Genomic DNA, 22,799 nt, shown 5'->3' with positions numbered 1-22,799 from the left:
TTGCCACAAGGTTTTTCCCTCGACAAAGTTAAGATATGCCTACCACAATTACAAAACTCAGGTTTAAAAATAGATATTTCTTAATAATTGCATTCGACATACAATTATCAATATTTACATTTAAGTAATGTTGCTAATCTATCACAAAGCTTTTGGATTTGTGCCCTATATAAGCAGAGCTCATCCGACACTCAATCACAATTACTCTTAAGTACTGCAAGCATGAAGTATTTCAATCTTGGACTCCTGGTGGTGCTGTTGCTGGTCTTCGTGGTGGCCCATGAAGCGGATGCCGATTGCCTTTCTGGCAGGTATGGAGGTCCCTGCGCTGTGTGGGACAATGAGACCTGCCGTCGGGTTTGCAAGGAGGAAGGACGCACCAGTGGACACTGCAGTCCAAGTCTTAAATGCTGGTGTGAAGGATGTTGAGACAGAATACCATCCCACAATCCAGACACTGTCTTAATCAATATGTATGGACGGTCTTTTGAAATAAAAGTATAAAAAATCCTTTTTATTAACAAAGCTCTCAACCTTTGGAATAAAACACATCCTTTATTTCAAATTCACAAAGTTTATTTTGTCTTAAAACATGAGACTCAACACAAGACATTGGGGTATTAACGTAAACTCTTAACATAATTTGTTTAAGTATTCTTTAACAGACTTTTCCTCTAAACTACATCCTTAAAAGCTCACAGCAATGTAAAAGTAAGGCTATGGTTATCCACCAGTGGTCCCCGCCAAATAGATGTCCATCGCAGCCTTGTTTAAAATAACAGTTTGACGGCGTTTGGGAATCGGTTGAATGTGGGGTAACCTTGTCCCATTGACGGCATTTAGACTTAAATTGGAATTGGGGTCGTCGTCTGAATCTGTCGGGTCCGGTAGCGGACGAGTCCTTTTCGCCAAGTTTGAGAATTGCGGTTCACCCCGTTCGTCACTCTTTCGCTTCCTTCTGGCCGCAGCAGCAGCGCTAGTTGTGGGGCGATCACTGCTTTGACTACTTTCCGGCGATCTGACTGGGGCGGCGGAACTCTCACTACTTTGATTAATGACTTGTTGGGCAATGGCCCTGACTGCTGTAGTTGAACTTCCCTCCGAGGAGCTGGTCTGTATGGACTGACTATTGCTCACGTCCGAAATACTGGAGCCTGTTGCGTTCTTCTTCATTTCATGCTGCCGCTTACTACGCAGCTTATTATGAAATATCTTTTCCAATCCAATGTAGCACTTCAAGCAGAGAAGCGTTCCCTCTCGAATTTCTGGGTTTATCTTTCTTGCGAAACTTAGCAGAACGCGGTTCCTGAGGGCTTTGTTGGGCGTCTGCAGCTTGTGGTTGCCCAACCCACAGTACACCTGCTTCCCTTTTGCAGGGGTTTCATCCTGCGAGTTTGGTGCCATCTGGAGACTAAAATGATTTGTTTTATTGTGTTTTCATTTGCTTTTTCTAAAACTTTCTGTGCGTTTTACGTCTAGGAAATATTCCCGCCAGGACGCTCAACTCGATAACAAAATAAAAGTTAGTGTGGAGGCAGCCGATTTTTTACTTTTTACCCCCACCAGCTGTTTATGTTATATGGTCACACTACTGGTTTTTCAAAATTTGAATTGTGGTATTTTTTTAAATAAAATAACGAATTATGATTTTCTTATTTATTAAGAAACGAACTAATTTTATGAGTTCCGTATTTATTTTAAGAAAAACATGTCTAGAAATTCTATTCTTTCCCCATTTAAAAAATAAATCGGATTAAGAATTAAGATATATTTCCTAATCTGATAAATTTTTAAGCTAAGGGAGTCCCATTAAGAAAGCTAAAATATATTTTTAGATAAAGATTCAGATAAAGCAAATTTTGTGAGATTTTACAAAACTATAGAAAAAAGTTATATGATTGAAGAGTACATAAGCTTTCGGCTTTGTTCTCCTTTCTTTTCTAATCATTGCACTTGAACTGGAATTCCGTCGACAAGTAAATATTTGCATTCAAGGAATTCTTTAACTTATCACCACGTGATAGCAGTCCTATATAAACAAAGCCCAACCGGTGACTTAACCAGAATAAATTCGTGAACTCCGAACATGAAGAGCTTCAATCCTGGATTCCTGTTTGTGCTTCTCCTGGTGTTCCTGGTGGCCCATGAAGCAGAAGGCGATTGCCTTTCTGGGAGATATAAGGGTCCCTGCGCTGTCTGGGACAATGACACCTGCCGCCGGGTGTGCCAGGAGGAAGGACGCACCAGTGGACACTGCAGTCCAAGCCTTAAATGCTGGTGTGAAGGATGTTGATACAGAAATTCTTTAAAAATGTAATTCAATGTATATTCTGATGATGCATAACTACCGTTTTTTAAATAAAAATTCTTATTAAAAATTAATTGTTTAGTTTAAGGAAGCTAAAGATTTAAAAAGGAAAGAAACTTACTTTGAAAAAATGCTTTCTTTTCAAAGTTCTACAAGAAATAGGTAATTCCTAGGTCTTTTCCCAAGACCTACATACATCAATTCCAAAACATTTGGAATTTTATTTTAACTAAATGTTTAATTTAGTATTTTAAAGGTTTTTTTTGTACATTAACTATTTACTATTTATTTGGTTACCATTTTTGTTAAACCTCTTCTAATGTATATTTTATCAGTGAGTAATTAGAAGCCAGAAGTTGTTAAAAACCAGGAAACAATCTTAACACGCAGTAGTAGTCGATTAGAAAATCAATTAGGCTTAAAGAAATGGGCCTATAGATAACGGTGGTGATTTGGAAACTCAACCTTAACTGTTGAGACTGCTTAACATATTTATACCCTTGCAGAGGGTATTATAATTTTGGTCAAAAGTGTGCAACGCAGTGAAGGAGACATCTCCGACCCTATAAAGTATATATATTCTTGATCAGGATCACCTCCTGAGTTGATATGAGCATGTCCGTCTGTCCGTCTGTCTGTTTCTACGCGAACTAGTCTCTCAGTTTTAAAGCTATCGTCTTGAAACTTTGCACACACCCTTCTTTCCTTTGCACGCAGTATATAAGTCGGAACGGCCCGGATCGGCCGACTATATCCTATAGCTGCCATATAACTGATTGATCGGAAATGGTATAACTTCGGTGTTTTTAGAGTTAGAGAGTTCAAATTTTACACGAGCGCTATTTTTGGCAAAATAATACGACATGCCAAATTTCGTAAGGATCGGCCGACTATATCCCATAGCTGCCATATAACTGAACGATCGGAAATGGTATTTGGTAGAAATATCAACTTTCGTATTTTTGAAGATAGAAGTTGGAGATTTTGTATTGTAATAAATTGGATTATATATTCCTATTCCCATAAGGATCGGCCAACTATATCCGATGTTTGCGATATATATCCGGTTTTAACTGCAAGGGTATATAAACTTCGGCTCCGCCCGAAGTTAGCTTTCCTTTCTTGTTTTGTATAATGTTTTTCAGGCTTACTAATTACATGACTAATTAGTTCTTCCAAGGTAGAGAATAATTAAAACTAGACCCAAGTGATGGTTTTATCTCCCCAAGAAATGGTAAACAAAATGCCTTTAGTTGCATTAATTGTAACTTTTATTAATCTTCAGTCTTATCCTTGGCAGGCTTTTCCATTTAGGAGTCCAAGTACCGAGTATCCACGCCGATGTTCCAGATCCTGCAAAGAAACAGAGCAAATACCCTACGTCCGTCCGAAATGTCATTTCTAGAGATGTGGTCGAGGACTCCGAGGGAGTTCGAAATAGAGGCAGTCTTTGAATGGAATCGATGGTGATTTATGACCTTTCAGGAGTCAAAACAGTTCGAGAAGGATCCCGGACCAAGGTCCGGACCGAGGCGGTTACGGTAGATGTGTGTCTGTTAGCTGGGACGGTCTTCTGTCTGCAAGACAAGTCAGGCGTAAGATATGATTGCATTAATTTTAAACTACTTATAGGGCAGATCCAAACGAATCGAAACGAGTCGGATCGGATCCCAGGAGACTGGACGGGATCATCGTCCTTGGCAGTCTTTCTTATGGGGTCTGTGCCCCGCTTGAGCTGAATCTCGTTTTGGGGGACTTTTGGGGGGCGGCTGGCTTAGTGGCAAGAGGCAAGAGGGGGCTTAGATCGGGGGACACACACATTTACACACATCACTGATTGCACTGCTCGTGTTAACTCAAGTTCGTTCATGGTTGTTGTTGTTGTTGGTTGTAACAGTTGTTGTTGGGCGTCTCTTTAGTCTTTCTCTCTCTCTTTCTGTTAAATAAAGTTCACATTTCTCTCGTGTTGTTTTGTATTTTTTAGCATTAGTTTAAAATATTTAATTGAAATTTAAATTTTCTGCTTATGTCGTAAGTTTGTTTAAATTATATTATATGTGGGTGGGGTAGCGAGGGGGACAGAGAGAAAGGGGGAGGGCTTGAAAGAGAGTTGTATCGATTTGAAGACGATAGCGATCATTATCATTATCATTAAACTTTTCTTATAACCGATACGCATTCAATATTTCTCATTGCATTTTCACACGCGAGAGGGTTAGGATTACACTTTCCACCGAATCTAGATCCGACTAGGCGAGCAGTCGGTCTCGTCTAGCGCCTGTTGTCCCGATAGCTTCGCTGGCCACCGCGGTCGCCCCGAAAAGGTCGCGAGTCCCGCGAAGATCCACTGCGGTTTCCGCCGTACTCCCGCCGTCGACCGCCCGAAGATCCGTTATTGGCATCTCGATTCCGGTAGCCACCCGGTCCACCTATACTGCCCGAACCCCCTCCACTGCCGCCCACACCAGGCCCCAGGCCTACGCCGGCCGCTGCCGCCTGGGCTCCGCCAGCTGCCCCACCGGCCCCGTTACTGCCTCCATTGGAAGCCCCCCCGTAAACGGGAAAGCCTGGAGGCGGGACCGTGGGTAGGCCGGCGTTTTTCCAGGCGGCGAACTCCTCGTAGCTGGGAGTTTTGTCAAATCCGGGCGGCGGTGGCCTCTGGGGCGGTGGATAGTCCGGCAGGGGAGGCGGCCCCGGGCCGTCGTAGTACCTTACCGGCGGAGGCAGTTGTTCGTACAGGGCAGCCGCAGCTCCTGGAGGCAGTGCTCCAGCTGCTCCCGCGCCGCCGCCTGCGATCGGCAGCTGGGAAAACGGCGGCACGAAGGGCAGCGGGGGCAGTTGGCCGTGCATGTTTCGCATATAATCCGCCACATAAGCCTCGGCGGCTGCGGCCGAGGACATAAAGCGCTCCCAGGAGGGCATGGTCATCTCGCCGGGACCACCGGGTGCTCCGCCTGCACCACCAGCCCCCATCTGGCGATAGGGTGAGCCACTGCGCTTGAAGCCACCACCTGGCGGGATTCCCATGCCGCCATGATGATGATGGTGGCGATACGGACGGTGATGCGGCGGTCCGCCGTGATAGCTCCTCTTGTGCCGCATCGGACCCAACTGGTTGTGGTTCGCACCCCTCGGCCCTCCGGTGCCGTGGCCTCGGGTCGAGAGGCTGCGCGGCGGCTTGTAAATCACGTGGATGCCCTTCTCACGCATTACACGGGCCGTCTCCTTGGATTTCTTGAGTATGGGCGTCAATTCGATTTGTTCGTCCTCGGGGAAGAGTCGGCACAGCTCGCCGCCTATCTTGGGCTCGATTTCCTGGCCATCCCGGCCAATCTTGACCGGCTTGCCTTCGTTCCAGCTGTTGTGCAGGTGGAGAGTGGCGTTGAAGGACAGCTCCTTGCGGCATATCCAGTCCAACTCGATGACGCCGCCTAGGGCCTTGGGCGATATGCTGGGGGGCAGCACCCAGGCCACTTGAGGAATGTCGCGCCGCGAAGGGGCTGCCATGCGAGCGAACCCTGCAAATTTACCTGCAAGCACATGGGGATATTGTGTGAATTATAGTGGGGTACCCAAGGAGGTGGAGACACTTAGAAGAAGGAAACAACATACCACTCTCGTTGACCGAGAAAATGAGCAGCACATTTCTGGCCTCTTTGAAGGCCTGGTTCAGATTGGCGTCGTTCTGTGGAAGCGTGGCCCAGACGCTCTTACTCTTGGATAGCTGGACGTTGTCGCTGTTGTTGGACTTGATCAGGAAGAACCTCGTGTCGCGGAACAGGTAGTTCAGCTTGGTCATGTAGTCGTAGCCCTTTTGCGGCTGCGATTGGGAGCCACCATCCTTTTCGGGAGTGGAGCTCTTGGAACTGGGCTTTCCCCGTCCCGCTCCTCCGTTACCGCCGTTTCTCTTGTGTTGCGTGCCCGAATCTGAGTCTGACGACTCTGAGTCTGATTCCAGAGAAGGAGCAACAGGCTTCTCGTCCTCAGCTTCGCTGATATCGCTCTTGTGTCCCACCGATTCCGTGGTACTTTTCTTACCGCGGGATTTTTTCGCCTGTGGCTCTCGCCCTTCTCCGGACGACGTTTTTCCCTGCTCCTTCTCTGATGACTCGGAAGAGGTCTTTTTGGAAACCTTCTTCTTCTTGCCGCCGTTGACTTCCTCCGGTGTGAGTTCCCTCTTGCTCTTTGAAATCTTCGAGGATGTCTTCTTCGTTTCGGCAGCTGGGGCAGGGGCCTCCTTGGTCGCCTTCTTGGTCTTGCGCTTGGAACTGCCCACCAGCGAGGAGGTGGCCGTGCTCACCGAACTGATGCTGGGCTCCGAGTCAGAAGAGTCTCCGCCATTCGACTCCGAGGCCTCACTACGGGTGTTGAATTCAAAGTCCTGCAGCTCCTCGGCAATGTCCGCCTCGTTCTCGTCGAGGCCCAGGTGCACAGCGTCCAAGTCCGCCATGTCGCGCATCAGCAGCGTTTGTTTACCTGCGCCGAAGTCCGAAAAGAAAAACATTAGCGGAGCACCCACACAGACATGCACCCACACAATCGCAGGGGGAGAAAGAAATATAGAGAAAAAAGCCGATCGATCGGCGAAAATTCAGGGTCAAAACCGCGTTAAAACGACACTCACTGGCTGCTCTTGGCAAAAACTGCTCGGACACCGGATGGGGGCCACTCTTCCAGCACTTTTGACGCCGCAAACCCTCTATAAATAATCAAATAGTTAATTTTTACACAATTTTCTGCGTCACAGCGGCTGAGATAGCGTTGGCGTCGGAGAGTTGTATTCGCGGTTATCGGTGGAGAACTATCGATAACACGATGGTATTTTATTCGCGGTATTTCCGCGACGCGTTAGCAGCACTGTTCGGAAGGAAAACATGCACAACAAGGAGTTGGATTACCCTGCTTTTCCGCTTTCCCTGGTGGATGACAGCGATGACTATCCTCAAATATGTTACCTGCCTGAGAGGGAGGATCCTGTCGAGCTAGATTGGTGTCAGTGCTGTCTCTCTGATGGAAGCTTTGCGGTGTGCCGGGTCACCTCACGTGCCGGCGGTGAGACTTGTTGCTTTCTGGATGGAACTGTGGCTTCCACGGAACTATCCCTTGCCAATCAGCGTTTGTTGGGCTTAAAACCTCTAAAGTTCGCTGGGAGCGTGGATCAGCTTTCCTGTTTGGTCACCATTACGGAGGAGCTGTTTGTGCAACCTCTGCTTTCGCTGGAGGACATTCAGGACGATTTACGAGTCTTCCTGCGACATTTGAAGCTCATCAAAGGTTGTTCCGTGCAGCACCGACGTCTCAGAAAGCTGGGAATAGCCAGTGTGGAAATAGTGGATGCTTCAGGTGCGGGACAGGATGATTGCTTTGAAGTATCAAAGACCTGTAACCTCCAAGTGGCAGACACACGGCTCAGGGTACCCTATCCCTTAGATTCCTCATCCAAGTACCTATCACATGGATTCGAGGAGCATCTGGAATCCTTGAAACAACTGGTGAGCACCTCAGAGAGCTGCTTGCTCAAGTTTCCTGCAACTTGCTTGGTACTGGGACCTGTGGGAAGCGGAAAAAGTAGAATACTTGGTGAGCTCTTAAAGAGGCAATTCTGCAATGGCTTCTATATCACAGCCAGCCAGGTCCTGCGTTCATATCCTGGAGAAACTGAAGAGGAGCTAAGACGAATCTTCAAAGCAGCCGAAACTTTTAAGAAGAAACTACGTCCATTGTGTAAGTTTAATTTTTAAAGAAAAAATTAAAAAACTAATGATATGTTGCACTTCCCAGCGCCCATTGTAATAATCATAGAGGATATCGAATTGTTATGTCCTTCAACCAACTCTTCGGATGCCAAAAACGCAGGAAACTCCCTACGCATATCCGCGCAGCTTAACAAACTAATCGATACCCTGCCAAAAGGAGTCTTCTGCATGGCCACCTCTAGTTCGCCCGACTCCTTGCACGAGAACGCCCGCCGGCGATTCATTAGAGAGATAACCATCAATATGCCAAACGAGGAGCAGCGCAAGTTTCTTGTGAGGGATCTCGCCCAGGAGCAGAAGCTGTCTTTTTCGGAGGGTCTACTAGAGCACATAGCTCGGAATACGCAGGGCTATGTAATGGCAGATTTGATACTTCTCTTGCGGCGTGGGCTACAGAAATGTCTGACCGAAGAAGGCTCCGATGTGGAGCGCATTTTTCGGGAATTACTACTTAGCACTCAACCTAGTGCCTCGCGTACTACGGACGTTCGAGTATCGAAAATGGCGGACGGTTTTGAGATTATTGGAGGAATGGAATCACTAAAGCGAACCCTGCAAGTGTCGGTCTTGGCGGGACTGCAACAAAGTGCATCCTTTGCTCGCTTTGGATTGTCTCTGCCCAAAGGAGTCCTGCTTTATGGACCTCCCGGCTGTGCCAAGACCACGGTTGCCAAGTGCCTGGCCAAGGAGGCCAGCATGACCTTCATTGCCACATCGGCCGCAGAGGTATACTCGCCCTATGTTGGCTGTGCGGAAAGATTTATTACTAGGATTTTCGACACGGCTCGGAAGAACGCACCTTGCCTGATTTTTCTGGACGAGATTGGTAGGTTTTTCTTCGAACTCTTGGTGATAAATGGATTATTTTCTAAATTCCTAAAACATTTACAGATTCCCTTGTAGGCAAGAGAACTGTTGCCAGTGGGCGAGGTGGTGGTCAAGTCCAGCTGAGGATTCTGTCGACGCTTCTCACCGAAATGGATGGCATCGTGGCTGGGGGCAGTCAGCAACATATACTCGTCGTAGCTGCCACTAATCGTCCGGATATGATCGACGATGCGCTGATGCGTCCAGGTCGATTTGATAAACTTATCCATGTGCCAGCTCCTGACACGGAATCCCGACTGGCATTGCTACAGCTCCATGCCCAGCGAATGCCTTTTCATGAAAATGTTGATCTGGAAGAGATTTCCCTGCAAACGCAGCGGTATTCCGGGGCGGATCTGTGCAATCTCTGCAACGAGGCGGCTATCGAGGCCTTCCAGAGGTATTTCGAGGCCACAGAAATAGAGATTCAGGACTTTAAGAAGGTCCTGGCCAAGCAGAAATCCTCGCTAACACAGACTCAGATAGATGGGTATTATAAGTTTGCCCATAGGTTTTTATAAAATATGTATTTTCTTTTTTAAGTTCAGTTTTTTAAAACTAAAAATTAAATTAAGCGGAAATATTTTTGTAACATAAACAATTAAGAAAGCAATTTAATTTAAGCAATAAATACATCTAAGATAGTTAATTGTTTTCATTAAATGAACTTTACCAAAATTAAAATCAAAAATTCCCGCTCCCAGTGTTGGAAATGTGCCACGTGAAAGTGCTGGAAAACACTAAACTAAAGTGTTGATTTACGCAGCTCGACAAAGAAAGAAAAACAAACCACATTTTCGAGTTAACACAATTAATACCTAGGTATAGGTACGATTAAACACAATCAAACCGGCGTGAGTCACTGGAGTGAGGCTTCATCTTTCTAGCCAGTATGGCCGATGCCCGCAAAGAGGACGCTCCCCCGAGCTACGAAGAAGTCATGAGTGCCTCCTCTACACATGGTATGAAACCTTAATAACATTATCTTGAAAGCCTTAATGAAATCCGTATTGGTATTGACAGATTCCGGGTTGATATCCGGCGTGCATCACGGAGCACCAACTGCGCCACCGCTCACAATGCACGCGCCCTCATACGGGGCTTTTGAGACGACTCCGGTCAGCGTGGTCATTCAACCGCCTGTTCCTCCAATAGCCACAGAGATAATAGTGATTGGAGGTTGCCCGGCCTGCCGCATTGGCTTACTAGAGGATACCTACTCAGCCGCCGGTCTGTGCTGCGCCATCTTTTTCTTCCCCCTTGGAATTCTGTGTTGTCTGGCTATGAAGGAAAAGCGCTGCAGCAACTGCGGCACTGTCTTCTAAGCAAAGGCCTATCCATTACTCCTAGCGCTATTGGATTTGGTCGTCTCTGAGCCTGTGACTTCTTTAGCTACATATATATTTTTGATATCACAAAACGCCACTATTTTATTTATTGTTATTTTATTATTGTTAATCGTTAGCTCTGCAATATCACACACTATATGTAAATAAGAACCATGGGTCTTTCCAGATTAAGAAACATACACATATATTATAGTCATAGTAAACATAGTCCCATTCGCAGACGAATCTATATCCGTTAAAGGGAATTTATTGACCCGTACGCATGTATTTGTTAAAGATAAGATGCTTATTGGCATTTGGCAGCGACAAAGTGACTTCAAGTTCAAAATAAAGTACTGTTTTTAGCTAAAAATGTAAAAACTAGACACATCACACCCATCTGGAAAGTTGTTTGAAGGTTTTATGACTACTGGATGACTGCTTCATCAAAGCTATTCGTCGATGTTTGAGAATTTCCCCGGTTGTATATGGATGAGACACCCACTGCCTGCGATACTGTCGTCGAGCCGCGCTTCCGTTAAATTCAATTGAAATATAATGGAGGGCGGTTTTGAATTACGCCGCTCGCCTTTCCCCGATGCGGCATATTTTGTTCCTTTTGAGCTCTATCAGAGAGGCAAGTAAACAAGTGGAGTGGATCTTTTGAGGATGGAGGCGACCCAAGGATACCCTACAGGAAGGTCTCATCAAAAATGTAATGAGGTATTCAATTACCCACAAAAAAGCTTACTTTTCCTTCATTTAGATTCTCTTGTATTTCCAAATCTTACATTTTATTCAAATCTTGGTGGAAATTTCAAGAAAGAGATATACCTCAAGGCTAACATGCCGGCATCCGTACATCCGCCGTGTCTCTGTCGGCATCTTCGAGTCAACAGTCGCGAATCTCAATCGCCGTGGATATGACCTGTATTCGTTTGGTTCTTCTGTGGCTGCTGCTCTCCTCTTTCAGCCTTCTGGAGGTAGTTTCTCAAGACCGGACTAGACCTCCAAATGTGGTACTGGTGATCTTTGATGATTTGCGACCAGTGCTCGGCGCCTATGGGGATTCCCTGGCCAGTACTCCGTACTTGGACGCCTTTGCTCAGGGCAGTCATGTGTTCACGAGGGCCTATAGTCAGGTAGAGATTAGGGGTACCTTTTTGATTTAAAATATTATAAAAACTTTAATTTATTCTTTCCAGCAAGCACTTTGTGCACCCAGCAGGAATTCTCTCCTGACCGGCAGAAGACCGGATACGTTGCACCTCTATGATTTCTACAGTTACTGGCGGACTTTTTCCGGAAACTTCACCACCCTGCCGCAGTACTTCAAGGAGCACGGCTACTACACCTACAGCTGTGGCAAGGTCTTCCATCCGGGACTCTCCTCCAACAACACGGATGACTACCCTTTGAGTTGGTCAGCGCCCGCTTTCAGGCCACGCACAGAGCAGTTCATGAACTCACCCGTATGTCCGGATAGGGAAGGTATCCTACGCAAGAACCTCATCTGTCCAGTGGAGCTGCAAACCCAACCGTTCAAGACACTGCCGGATATAGAGTCCGTGGCGGAGGCGCTACGTTTTGTGGAGTCCCGAAAGCACAACCACAGGGAACCCTTCTTCATGGCGATGGGTTTCCACAAGCCACACATCAACTTCCGCTTCCCCAAGCAATTCCTATCGAGGTTTCCCCTCTCAAAGTTTTACAACTACACGGAGGACCGACACAAGCCTCCGAATATGCCGGCTGTGGCCTGGAATCCCTACACAGATGTCCGAGCCAGGGACGACTTTAAGCACTCGAATATATCCTTTCCCTATGGACCCATTTCCCGGCACCAGGCTGCCCAGATACGCCAAGGATACTACGCCTCGGTGGCCTATGTGGACGATCTTTTTGGCAAGTTGATCTCCGGCTTGGATTTGGATAACACTGTGGTGGTGGTGCTGGGGGATCATGGCTGGTCTCTGGGGGAGCACGCCGAATGGGCCAAGTACAGTAACTTTGAGGTGGCTCTCAGGGTTCCCTTGATCATTCGCACCCCCCAGTTTCCTGTGACTAAGCCACAGTATCACCATGGTGTCACCGAACTATTGGATGTGTTTCCCACTTTGGTGGACCTGGCTGGACTTCCGCCACTCCCGTCCTGTCACAGTAACCAGGACTTAACCTGCGGCGAGGGAAAGAGTCTCTACCCCCAGATAATGGGCTTGGGAATGGGTAAGTTGGTTTTGTTTTCAGTTCTAAGTTGGAACTTCTAACCTTTTGAAGACTTCTTAGGTGATGAGCATGTGGCCCTCAGCCAGTACCCCCGCCCGGGAATGCTGCCCACAAAGCATCCAAACAGCGACAAACCCAAGCTGCGAAATATCAAGATAATGGGCTATAGCCTAAGAACTGATCTGTATAGGTACACCCTTTGGGTTAGATTTCATGCCCAGAATTTCAGCAGAGGTGAGCTCTTTCCTTAAAATAAATATCAACATTAAATATAATTTTATTTTTTCAGACTGGCATGATGTCTATGGCGAGGAGCTGTACGACCACCGCCTGGATTCTGGCGAGGAATTCAACCTAGTGCCCCTGCCCGAGTTCGATGATGTGCGTCAAAGACTGCGCCGGCGTCTGATAGAGGTCGTGGGCAGTTAGTGGAGATCTCCAACACTTCTCCGCCCTTTATGATTTTCAACAAATTCATAAACAATAAAAAAAGAAAGAAAAGACAGCGTGACAAACAATCTCGAGACAGCGAATATCTTGTCGCCATAATTGGAATTTAATACTTCCGGTTGGGCAACAGAAACGACGCCCAGACAGGCTGCATATTTTTCGCTGTAATTTTCGCTGTAAGCCCCCTGGAAGCCGACTCTCTTACTCCCCGGAATCGGATTCACTACACCATACTACCATACTACCATACTCCATGCCATTCCGGACCGATTCGATCCGATCCGATCCGCGCATGCGTGACTTGTGTCCATTGCCTTTTTGGCTTCGTTTTTGTGAATTTTTGTGAATGAAATTTCATTCAACGTTGGCGGCGCGCGTCTCGCTGCGTTGGCGTCAACGGCGACAGCGACGTCGATGTCGAAGCCCCAATTGGGAGTACACTGAAAAAAAGTACTATTGCCATTTTAGAAATAATTTCAAGATTTTATATGAACGTCAGACCGAGAAAGTAGGTTTTTTTGTGGTATATTTTCTTAACTTTTTTTTTTAGATATTTTATAATTTTTTTTCTCTGTAATTGTGGCCACTCTTTGAAGCTTTCATTTTCGCTCTGGCTTGTTGCCAGGCGAGTGAAAATCCCCGGCTCCGAGTCTGGTAATTAAATCTGCAGCTCGCCGGCTGATCGATGGCTCCTCCAGCCCCCACCCTGATACGCCCGCCTTCCCCTCTCATGGCGGTCTTAACCCCATCGTGTTTAACCCACTCTTATGCGACGGACGGGCTCTCTAATGTGCATTTTTGGTGTGGGCCGCCTCCTTGTGCCATGTGCCATGTGGGCTGTCTTTCTGGAGGTGATTAAACTGCATTTTGGCAGCACTTTCGGCACACACAACCACTGCGCACTGCTGCGCCTGCGCATTTGCAAATATTTGTCCCAAAGAAGGCGTGGCAGCTTCAATTTATGATTTTTTCATATTTTTCATTTTTTGTTGAAAGCTTGAAACCACTTTTACAATTCCATTCACTAATTTGGTTGATTATAGAGTGGAAAAAAAAGGTAAGTATTTTTTTATAATTACTTTTGATCTTAAATACCCTTCTAACTTTTATTCTAAGAGAAGGATTTAAGGGATCTATAAGTAGAATCATAATATTATCGTTAAAGGCTTTGGAATTTGTTTGAATTATTTAAGGTGTGTTTTTAGATAATCCCTCCCTCGCATGATATTTTTTCCAGATCCACCTACCATAACTTATTTTTACTTTGCCATTTCCGTTGTGGGCTTTCCTCTCATTCATTTTCTTTACCGTTGCTCCGTTGACAGCCTTTTTCTTTAATTCCTCCCCAATGGGTGGGGAGGAGTTGCAGCTCCAGCCTCTGCCCAGGCCCAGCCCTGCCCCTCCCCCTCCCTATTTTGGTTATGCATAATGCATTTTAAGGGGGCAGGAGACAGGGGCAAATCGGCGGATATAGCTCGTGTGGGGCCTTTGGATTGGAGTGTCTGTTTCGGTTTTGAGTTTTGCGGCTAACCGCAGCACAATCGCATAGCGCGTGTGTTATAATAATCTATGGCACTTTAGAGGTTTAACCGATGGCCGCATAGATACAGATACAACAACAGTAACAGTCAACGTTACAGAGATACAGATTCAGATACATTTAGCCAGGCTAGATGGATGGATACCAACAGATACAGATACAGATAGAGATACCGGCTGAGTGGCGGTAAATGTGGCAGACACTCGGGCGGGCTGGCTCTAAACTGTATTATATATCTGCCATATAGCCATAAAGCCTACGGAGAGCCGATTTCAACTCACACACGCGCAGCTGCGCGAATACAACTTTAATTTGAATTTGTAGGTTGCTTTGCCGTTTATTTCTAAGCAAACTCGGATGCGTGGGCGGCTCAAACGAAACAGCAAAAGATGCGTAGGCCGCCTGTGGCAGAGACGCCAACTGAGGCAGCAACAGCGACAGCAACAACAACAATATCCGAGATGTGTGTATAAAGTGGATATAGTTCATCAAGCGGACTAAAGTCGGCTTTTTACCTACGCATCTGACGACGCTTCGTAGCTTTTAGCTCCAAGTGTAAAGCGGGTTCTCTCTGCCCCCTCGTACACTGATAAAAATCATTTGAAACAATCTCAAAGCCCACAAAAAACCATCCCAAAATCAGATACTCTTTCCCCAAGTGTAGTTGTACTCATAGACATAGTTGTTGCTGCCGGCCTCCCGCTGTAAAAAAATGCTAATTTTCGTTGACATGCCATAGTTTGGCTAATGACGAAGGTTGTTTGTTAGCTTTGTCAGTTGACTTGACGCCGTTGCCAAAAAAATACAAATAAAATAGTAGAAAAATAGAAGAAGAAACTTAAAACTGGTTGCCATGTGTCCGAGAGAGTAATAGAGATGGAGCTAGCCCGGTCCGGGAGTGAACTCAAAATTTCTTTTGACGGAATTTCCATGAATTAATACAGCTGCCGGATTATGGCCAGAAACCGTCCAAAAACACCGTCCGAACCGTGGCCATCTCTCCTCAGGTGTCTCTGACACTTGTGGGCATTATATATGGGATATATACCCACTAAACGGATGTCAAGCTGTGTCTAGCCGGAAATTTTTATACCCAAGCCTCATCAAATGGTTATATAGAGGGTATTTTGGCTGATTGAGGATCATCGCATTAAATCGGAAATTTTAGTAAATTCAGTAACTAAGGTGAAGAAGATCGAAAGATATCTAACTAACTTATCTATATAATTACATAATATAATAAGAAATCTATATAATCTTGGTGTTGAATACAGTTTTTTTAAATATCTTTATGGATTTTTTTCAACATTTTTTTTGAAATCTTGAGAAGACGAAAAATTGTGTTTTGTACGCCCACTGGCAGATGTCAGCTCTTGGCATTTGATCAATGTCAAGGCCTGATCACTTCATCAGACCATAACTATGACAGATCTCGGTACGTACACACACCCCTTAGCCCTCAATCAATTGACAGCCTTGGCCAATAATGGCCAGAAACGAAATATAGGTAAGATATACAAAAAACGACAGAGCCAAAAAGAAATTGCTAAACAGAAATATTTTGTTGAATGAAATCCACGCAAGACAAGTCACCAGAGATGGGGGGAAAAAAACAACAAAGATCGGGCTTTTGACCATTCAGAAGGGAACGGAATGGAGCACAATGAAGTGGAAAAGAGCCAACTGACTTGGCCCAAACCGAACTCATCCGTTGCCTCCTCTGGGTCTCTGCTTCTTCTCGGAGCTGTCTTGTAGCAACAAAATAATTTATTGAAATTCAAATTTATTATCTGCTGCTGCTGCTTCTTTGCCATCCGAGTCTTCGTTTTTTTTCGATTTTGAGTTCGGGCTTGGCCAGGTCGAAAGAAATTTTATATTTTTTCTTATTTTATTTTCGACGGTGGAGCTCCCGGCTCTCGAGCCAAAACCAATTCAACTGGAATGCAGACCCTTTGCCTGCCATATGCCATCACTTTTTGGCCCAGAGCGTAAAACGAAACGAAACAATCAAGAATGAGTGTAGAAATTCCACAATGAGCCCACGCAGTGATGCTCCAAAGAAGGGGCTTTCTGATATTCTTTTTTTTGGTAATATCGTACATATATGTACATATATTCTTTTTTTTGAGGGACTTGGTTCGGAGTAATCAAGGTTTAGCCAAACGGATTAAGCCAAGAAAATGTACTTTGTTGCAGAGATAGATTTAAGTGATTCAGAAGAAAATACCTATTTCTTTAAGGAATAAATCTTAATCCTAAAGCTCAATAAAATATTAAAATCGAAATAAACTACATCAATTTGACTAAAAACCTTACAATTATTAAAATATTGTAAAGTTGTAACATGCGACCATGTGGCTTAAAATATAGTTGTGCAAAACCTTAAAAATATGGAGTATATATGGAAACAAAGTGGGCGCGGCTGCTTCAGGGCGGAGATGGAGTATTTTTTTAGGTGGGTGGAGGGGGATGGCAAGAAGAAGAAGACGAGGAAGCTGAGTGACCGACCACAAACAGTTTGAAAGCCCCCGCTCAGAAAACAGGCAGCCGCTGTAACGCGTGCTAAACAAGTTTCTCGATCCATTCCAAGAGCGCGTCTTTGTCTTTTGTCTTGGCTGATACCCTGGATATAAAGGTATTTAAAAGGAATATAAGTTGGACCTTCTCAGACTTTTAAACTGTAGATATTTAAGAAATTAACACCGAATTTGCTCAAAAGAAAATATATAGCATACTTTTAGGGGAGCAAGGACAATGACTATTTTTGGCTTTCAATTAAAAGAAACTGTTAGCAATTTTTATTTGATTTATAAGTATTTCATAAGGTACTTCCCAGTCCTAACTTTGGCTAGAAGCTCTTGCCTTTTAGTTCTTTTATTTTTGGCTACAGCACAAAAGGTTGAGAACCGGCAATACTATACCGGAGCCTCTCCGGACTGGACTATGCGATATAAAAGACATTGAGAAATCGTTTTCCTTTTCAGTGATGTTACTGAAGCTGCAGATGATGCTTCTCCACTACCGTTTCTTATGATAATAAATATTTCTGGGCTCTGTCAGTTTCGGGGAGTCCAATTCAAAGACGAACAACAACGATATAAAAATCCCATTCCGAGGGGCACGGTTATGATGGAGGGTGCATGATACCCTGGCTCCCATTGTGCTTTATTTACGGCCAAATAATTCAAATTAAGCCTGCGATCCGTTTCTTGTGTATCTCCGGGTACATCCGAGAGTATCGGTATCTGCGGCTCGATATCTCAACACCAGAACAATGCCACCGCAAGGGGCCGCGTGCCAAAAAATTTTGATGAACTACACACATTATAAATGAGAACGATTTTTGATTTTCCTGGAAGCCTCATTTCGCCTTTTTGCTCAGCAATTTGTTGGCACTTTTGTTTACCCTTTTGGACAATCAGCGATGCTTCCAAAAAAAAAAAACCAGAAAAAAATGAGAAGTTTACAATGAAATGATTTAAACAATGTTTTGCTATTTTACGGTTTACACCTGTTTGAGTTCAAACTATAAATATCGAATGCCGTAAATACATCCCCATGGCCATGGTTTCCAATTCGAATTTATTTTTGCCATTCTCACCTCTTTGCTACAAAATTTAGAAAACATCACCCCCGATCCTCTCGGAGCTCTCGGACTAAGATTTTCTTTTGAATTTTCCGACCTGAAAAATTTTACGCCACGATTTAATGAGCACTTCGATTTAGTCGAAGGAAAATTCGCAAAGGCGCCAGTTTAGCGCTGAATGTTATTTCAAATATTTTCCCAGTTCTTTACACTTTTGGGGAAATTTTTGAGATTCGGAAAGAGGAAAAATGTTTCTTATCAAAGAGATGGTACTCTTTCTTTCCTTTTTTTTTTTTTAAATAAACACAAATCTTTAATGACTTTTTTCCTCTGCCTTTTGGGGGTGTGGAAGTTCCCCAAAAAGAGATCTAGCCAACTCATCGGCTTGGCGGAGCATGAATATATTCATTTCGCATAAATCTTGTTTTATATCTCTGGATGTGCTTCAATAAAAATCACACACATGGCATTGCATTTCCAATGAGCGGACAACGGAACTAGCGGACATGCGGACACACGGACAGCGGACAGGCGGATGGACGGGGCGGTACGCTAAGCCACAGCGGCGATATCACAAACTAGGCAGATCTATGTAGCAACATAGGATAGGAGTGCACTGGGAAATATTTTTCTAATAATTTTAAAATTATTTTTTTAATCATAAAATAGAGCATTTTACTATTTAAAGTGGGTTTATTATAGGTATAGCTTTTAAAAACAGATTTATTTCAGTGTCTTGCTGTGGACTGCCCCCCACCAGAGTTGCATATTCAAACAGCGGACACGGGCCAGGCCAGGCATTTAGTATTAAGTATTTAGCATACGACACAACAACAACAACAACATCATCCATAGCAATATCAGCAGCCAGAGCGACAGCAGCAACAGCAACAGCAGCAACATGTCGCTTGTATCTTGCGGGTGCCGCGATTGATGGTACAGCCAGCACATCAGGGAGGAAGTGCTCTTCCGGTCTTGTAAATGAAAATATGTATTTTTTTTTTCTTTTTATTTTGTATCTGCCGCCTGTGAAGGCACTGTTGCTTGTATTTTTTTATTTTATTTAATTTTATTTTATGAATAGATTGCGTTACGCATACAAAAATAGGCAAAAGCGGCGACGACTACGCCGAGTGCTTGTGAATGAGCCCACAGCGGATGGATGGATGGATGGATGGACGGATCGTATGCTATATGGTATATGCTAGGGCTGTACGGCTATATGGTGTGGTTCGGAATGGATCGGATGAATGACTGGCTGACTGACTGACTGATTGTGTGTGTGGCCCTCGGCATGGATCGCCCGGGCTTAATGCTCTTTGGGGGTTTTATGTTTATCCAAATAAGCAGCGGCATTGTATAAAGTAATCGCCAACCACTGTTGCTGTTGTTGCTGATTTTGTTGCTATTGTTGCTGCTGATGTTGCTGCTGATGTTGCTACTGTGGGGTGCTAATAAATAAATCGCATTTGATGTGCAGGGACTTGTGGGATAACTACTTTGCAAGGCAGCGATGATCGCAAACAGTTTTGGGGTGTAAGGAAGGATATTTTAGTCGAAAGTGATTATTTCCACCTGAAAGATACTATATCTTATAACTCTATATTGAAAGAGAAACCCCTACCTATACAGGGAAAAGTCTCTTTCAAAGAGAACCATCCATAATGGAACCATCCATCAATCCTAAAATCCAGTGTTTTTGCAACATATTTGTGATTTAAACCCTTCGCCAATGACCTTTAAATTATTACCAAAAATACTTTTATTCTTAATTTTCTTAAAATTCAATATTAAAACCATCAATTTCCATTTTTTATACTGAAAATGGTACATCTCACTATAGAGATACTCCAAAAACATGCCATCATTGAACTGAAGTGTAGGGCACTTTTAGAGAGTTCCTCACTTCGATTCGGGCAAAGTAATTTGATATTCACTGAGCAACTACACAAAGCAACAACAACAACAACAAGAGGCAACAAAAAATAATAAAAAAACATCATTAACAATAACAACAACAAAAGGGGAAACTCCTATTGTGAATGGTCTGCGTACAATTTTTATCCAACATTTACATTCCCATTTGCATTGATTGTGCATGACTCTATGTAATTTTAATCACAGAAATGGGCACTTGTTGTAAAAGGGATTTCCTGTTATGAATATTCCATCAACATAATTATTACATACGACTTGGAATTAACCATTGCCATGGGTCCACCATGGGCCTTTCGACTCCGACTCCGACTCGACAAAAAATAAAGTGCAGGGGGCATTGCCGTATACGTAATCATTTCCGCCCGTCAACTGTTTTTTTTCTTCTTTTTACAGTTAACAGTTAATTAAGTTGATATTCACGAGGAGGAGAAAAATTCGGAGAATTTAATGTAGTAAACCGTTGACTTACAAATTGACCCCCTGACCCCCGCCATCAAAATCCCCCAGACAACAAAAAAAACGGGGTGATGCTCCTCCGTAATCGTCTTCGTGGTGAGTCAACGAGATCGGTAAGGAATTTTTACTGCCGATTTGATTAATTAATTAAAGCGCAACCCTTGAAAGTGTCGGCACGAAAAATAAGAAAACAAAAGTGCCATAAACTTTTTACAAAATGTGCCTGCGACCTTTGACGCCGAACTTGGGCGATGATTAAGCCAATCAGCCTAAGCCTGACAAAACAAAAATATTTCACTCGATCTGCTCTGAGTCAGTTCGGAAACATGATCGGGGCGGCCAAAAAGATTTCCAATAATAAGGAGCACAGCCATATTCCACACAATACACAACAACTGGGCCCGTTTAATGACCTTAAAGGACGTACGAGGAAAAGTTCTGGCCAGATTTCTTCAGAAAACGCAAAGTAGACGCAGACATAAGAGCAGAAAAAACAAAGAAAGGGACTTGAGGATATCGAATAAATGATACCCGGTACTACCAATTTGAAAAGACTTTACAGGATACTATTTCAATGAAATAATATAACTGACAAAGTTTCAGCTTGTTTTATAAATTATTTTATTTTGGTTTTTAAAGAGATCCCTTGTTGCAAACCTCTCATCTATATAACCACTCTTTACTGCAAAATGCTTAAGAAACCCAAACAAAAACAAAACCCTGTACATAGTAATAAGTGCAGCCACGCCTCCCCAAGGTGGCTCGAAGGGGGAGCTGGCCAGGGAAGCAGGCAACTATTAGCCATAATGTGCTGGGGCCGTGAAGGCCTCGCAGGAGGCTGCGATTGTTGACGAGTGAAGAGTTGGAGTCAGAATCGGAAAGTCAGGCTTTAAGGCACTAAGAACAAAATATTATAAATAATATTTTAGATTAAAAATTAGTGTGAAATATATATAGAATAACTATAGTATTTTATATAAAAATAAATGAGTAAAAAAAAGAAAATGTTTACCAATCGAAACCCATATTCTTCGAGTGTCTGATCGGTCCAGTGGATGGAGGGAGGCTGTGGCTACTGTGCAGCACAACTCGGAAAGTGGAGACCGGCGATCGGGCTGGGGGCTGGGGGCAGCCACTCGGTGGACCAGTTTGCCACGCTGCAGTGGAGCCAGGCCGCACGCACTAAAGCCAAGCTGAAGCCAAAAGCAAGACCAAGACGACAGCCCCGTCGAGGAGAAGGCCTTTGTATTTGGTTTATTTGTCTGGTTTTTTGTGTACAGGTTTTCTTTTATTCATTATTATTTTCGTTTTTTTCTCTGATTTTTTTCCAGCGTCATCGTCCATACACACAGATACTCACACACACTCGTGCACTTACACATTCACTCGGGAGTCGAACCTGTAGCTGCTCCGGCTACCGTGCTACGCTTTATGAGACGTACACGGCGCGAAAATCCGCAGTGGGTTTTCTTTTGTTAGGATCTCCCGAGCCAGCTGCGCACGCGCTCTGAAATTCGTTTGAATTATTTTCGAATCAATTGGAATAATAAAGAAATCTGAAAATGTATGAGTGGGGCTATTTTTATGTGCAAAAAAAAAGGGAAATAATAAAAATAAATAAGAAAAGCTTCGAGTGCTTTGGGGTATTTATTGTGGAGCTGTCCCAGTCGCTGCTGCTGGGTCTTTCGATTTATTATTTTTATTTATTTGCTTTTTTTTGTATCTTTGAAAATAAACAAAACTTCAGGAGGGTTTATCTGACGAAGGGTTCTCCGTTTTTAAAATACTCTTGCCTTGAGGATTAAGGAGAATATCAAATAGAGAAGTTTTTTTTTAAATATATCATATAATCTACAAGACTTACTCTTTAATTTTCTGAATATTTTATTAAAGGGTTAGGGAATTTAGAAATGTGTGCCTAACCCTTTTTGTTTGGCTTATTTATTTTTTTATGCTGCATTTTCAAACTCGACTCGTTAGCAAGATCTCGCGCCAGCCACGGGCCAAAGTTTCAGCCGAGTCTGGAATTGGGTTCGGGCTGGGGATTGGATTTGGGATTGGGTTTGGGTTTGGCTTGGATTTGGATTGGCTCTTGGCTGGGCATTCTCGCTGCCCGGCCACATGCATATTTGATATCTTATTAACACCCCACAGCTGAAAAGGTGAAGCCCGCCACCGCGAACAGAAACCCAAAAAAAATAAAAACACAACCCAACAAAAAATGTTCAAATATAAAGAAAAACATGTCGATGTCATCTCGGGGTGTCATACTTGGAATTGTTAGGCACTGGGATGTGTGTAGGTAGCTCTGATCTGTTGATCACGGCTGGGTCGCTGAGTAGGT

At 44.1% G+C, this 22,799-nt stretch overlaps 7 protein-coding genes across 7 annotated transcripts; 5 read left to right on the top strand and 2 right to left on the bottom strand.

The window, feature by feature from the left end:
- Positions 1-192: 192 nt before the first annotated feature.
- Positions 193-565, top strand: LOC108126440 (drosomycin-like). The gene has a single exon (XM_017243048.3). The coding sequence runs from the start codon at positions 223-225 to the stop codon at positions 427-429; it is 207 nt and encodes a 68-aa protein (XP_017098537.2). The 5' UTR covers positions 193-222; the 3' UTR covers positions 430-565.
- On the bottom strand, positions 555-1,496 carry LOC108126439 (uncharacterized). Its single transcript, XM_017243046.3, has 2 exons — positions 1,474-1,496; positions 555-1,411 (listed from the first exon to the last, which is right to left on the bottom strand). The coding sequence occupies exon 2, from the start codon at positions 1,402-1,404 to the stop codon at positions 724-726; it is 681 nt and encodes a 226-aa protein (XP_017098535.2). The 5' UTR covers positions 1,405-1,411; positions 1,474-1,496; the 3' UTR covers positions 555-723.
- A 568-nt stretch (positions 1,497-2,064) lies between these two features.
- Positions 2,065-2,348, top strand: LOC108126441 (drosomycin-like). The gene has a single exon (XM_017243050.2). The coding sequence runs from the start codon at positions 2,087-2,089 to the stop codon at positions 2,291-2,293; it is 207 nt and encodes a 68-aa protein (XP_017098539.2). The 5' UTR covers positions 2,065-2,086; the 3' UTR covers positions 2,294-2,348.
- Positions 2,349-4,263: 1,915 nt separating this feature from the next.
- Ythdc1 (YTH domain containing 1) lies at positions 4,264-7,096 on the bottom strand. Its single transcript, XM_017242983.3, has 3 exons — positions 6,933-7,096; positions 5,921-6,784; positions 4,264-5,838 (listed from the first exon to the last, which is right to left on the bottom strand). Exons 2-3 carry the CDS (start codon positions 6,765-6,767, stop codon positions 4,580-4,582), a joined length of 2,106 nt encoding a protein of 701 aa, XP_017098472.2. The 5' UTR covers positions 6,768-6,784; positions 6,933-7,096; the 3' UTR covers positions 4,264-4,579.
- A 38-nt stretch (positions 7,097-7,134) lies between these two features.
- Positions 7,135-9,515, top strand: LOC108126400 (uncharacterized). Its single transcript, XM_017242982.3, has 3 exons — positions 7,135-8,032; positions 8,090-8,890; positions 8,956-9,515. The coding sequence occupies exons 1-3, from the start codon at positions 7,183-7,185 to the stop codon at positions 9,450-9,452; spliced, it is 2,148 nt and encodes a 715-aa protein (XP_017098471.2). The 5' UTR covers positions 7,135-7,182; the 3' UTR covers positions 9,453-9,515.
- A 162-nt stretch (positions 9,516-9,677) lies between these two features.
- On the top strand, positions 9,678-10,351 carry LOC108126205 (membrane protein BRI3). The gene is made up of 2 exons (XM_017242670.3): positions 9,678-9,893; positions 9,955-10,351. The coding sequence occupies exons 1-2, from the start codon at positions 9,824-9,826 to the stop codon at positions 10,254-10,256; spliced, it is 372 nt and encodes a 123-aa protein (XP_017098159.2). The 5' UTR covers positions 9,678-9,823; the 3' UTR covers positions 10,257-10,351.
- Positions 10,352-11,130: 779 nt separating this feature from the next.
- Positions 11,131-13,013, top strand: Ids (iduronate 2-sulfatase). The gene is made up of 4 exons (XM_017242662.3): positions 11,131-11,401; positions 11,465-12,485; positions 12,546-12,719; positions 12,775-13,013. Exons 1-4 carry the CDS (start codon positions 11,183-11,185, stop codon positions 12,912-12,914), a joined length of 1,554 nt encoding a protein of 517 aa, XP_017098151.2. The 5' UTR covers positions 11,131-11,182; the 3' UTR covers positions 12,915-13,013.
- The last annotated feature ends 9,786 nt before the right edge of the window (positions 13,014-22,799 follow it).

The sequence above is a fragment of the Drosophila bipectinata genome, chromosome 3L (genome assembly GCF_030179905.1).
Source record: "Drosophila bipectinata strain 14024-0381.07 chromosome 3L, DbipHiC1v2, whole genome shotgun sequence".
Classification (NCBI taxonomy): Eukaryota; Metazoa; Arthropoda; class Insecta; order Diptera; family Drosophilidae; genus Drosophila; species Drosophila bipectinata.
This window is presented reverse-complemented; position numbering and strand designations above follow the sequence as displayed.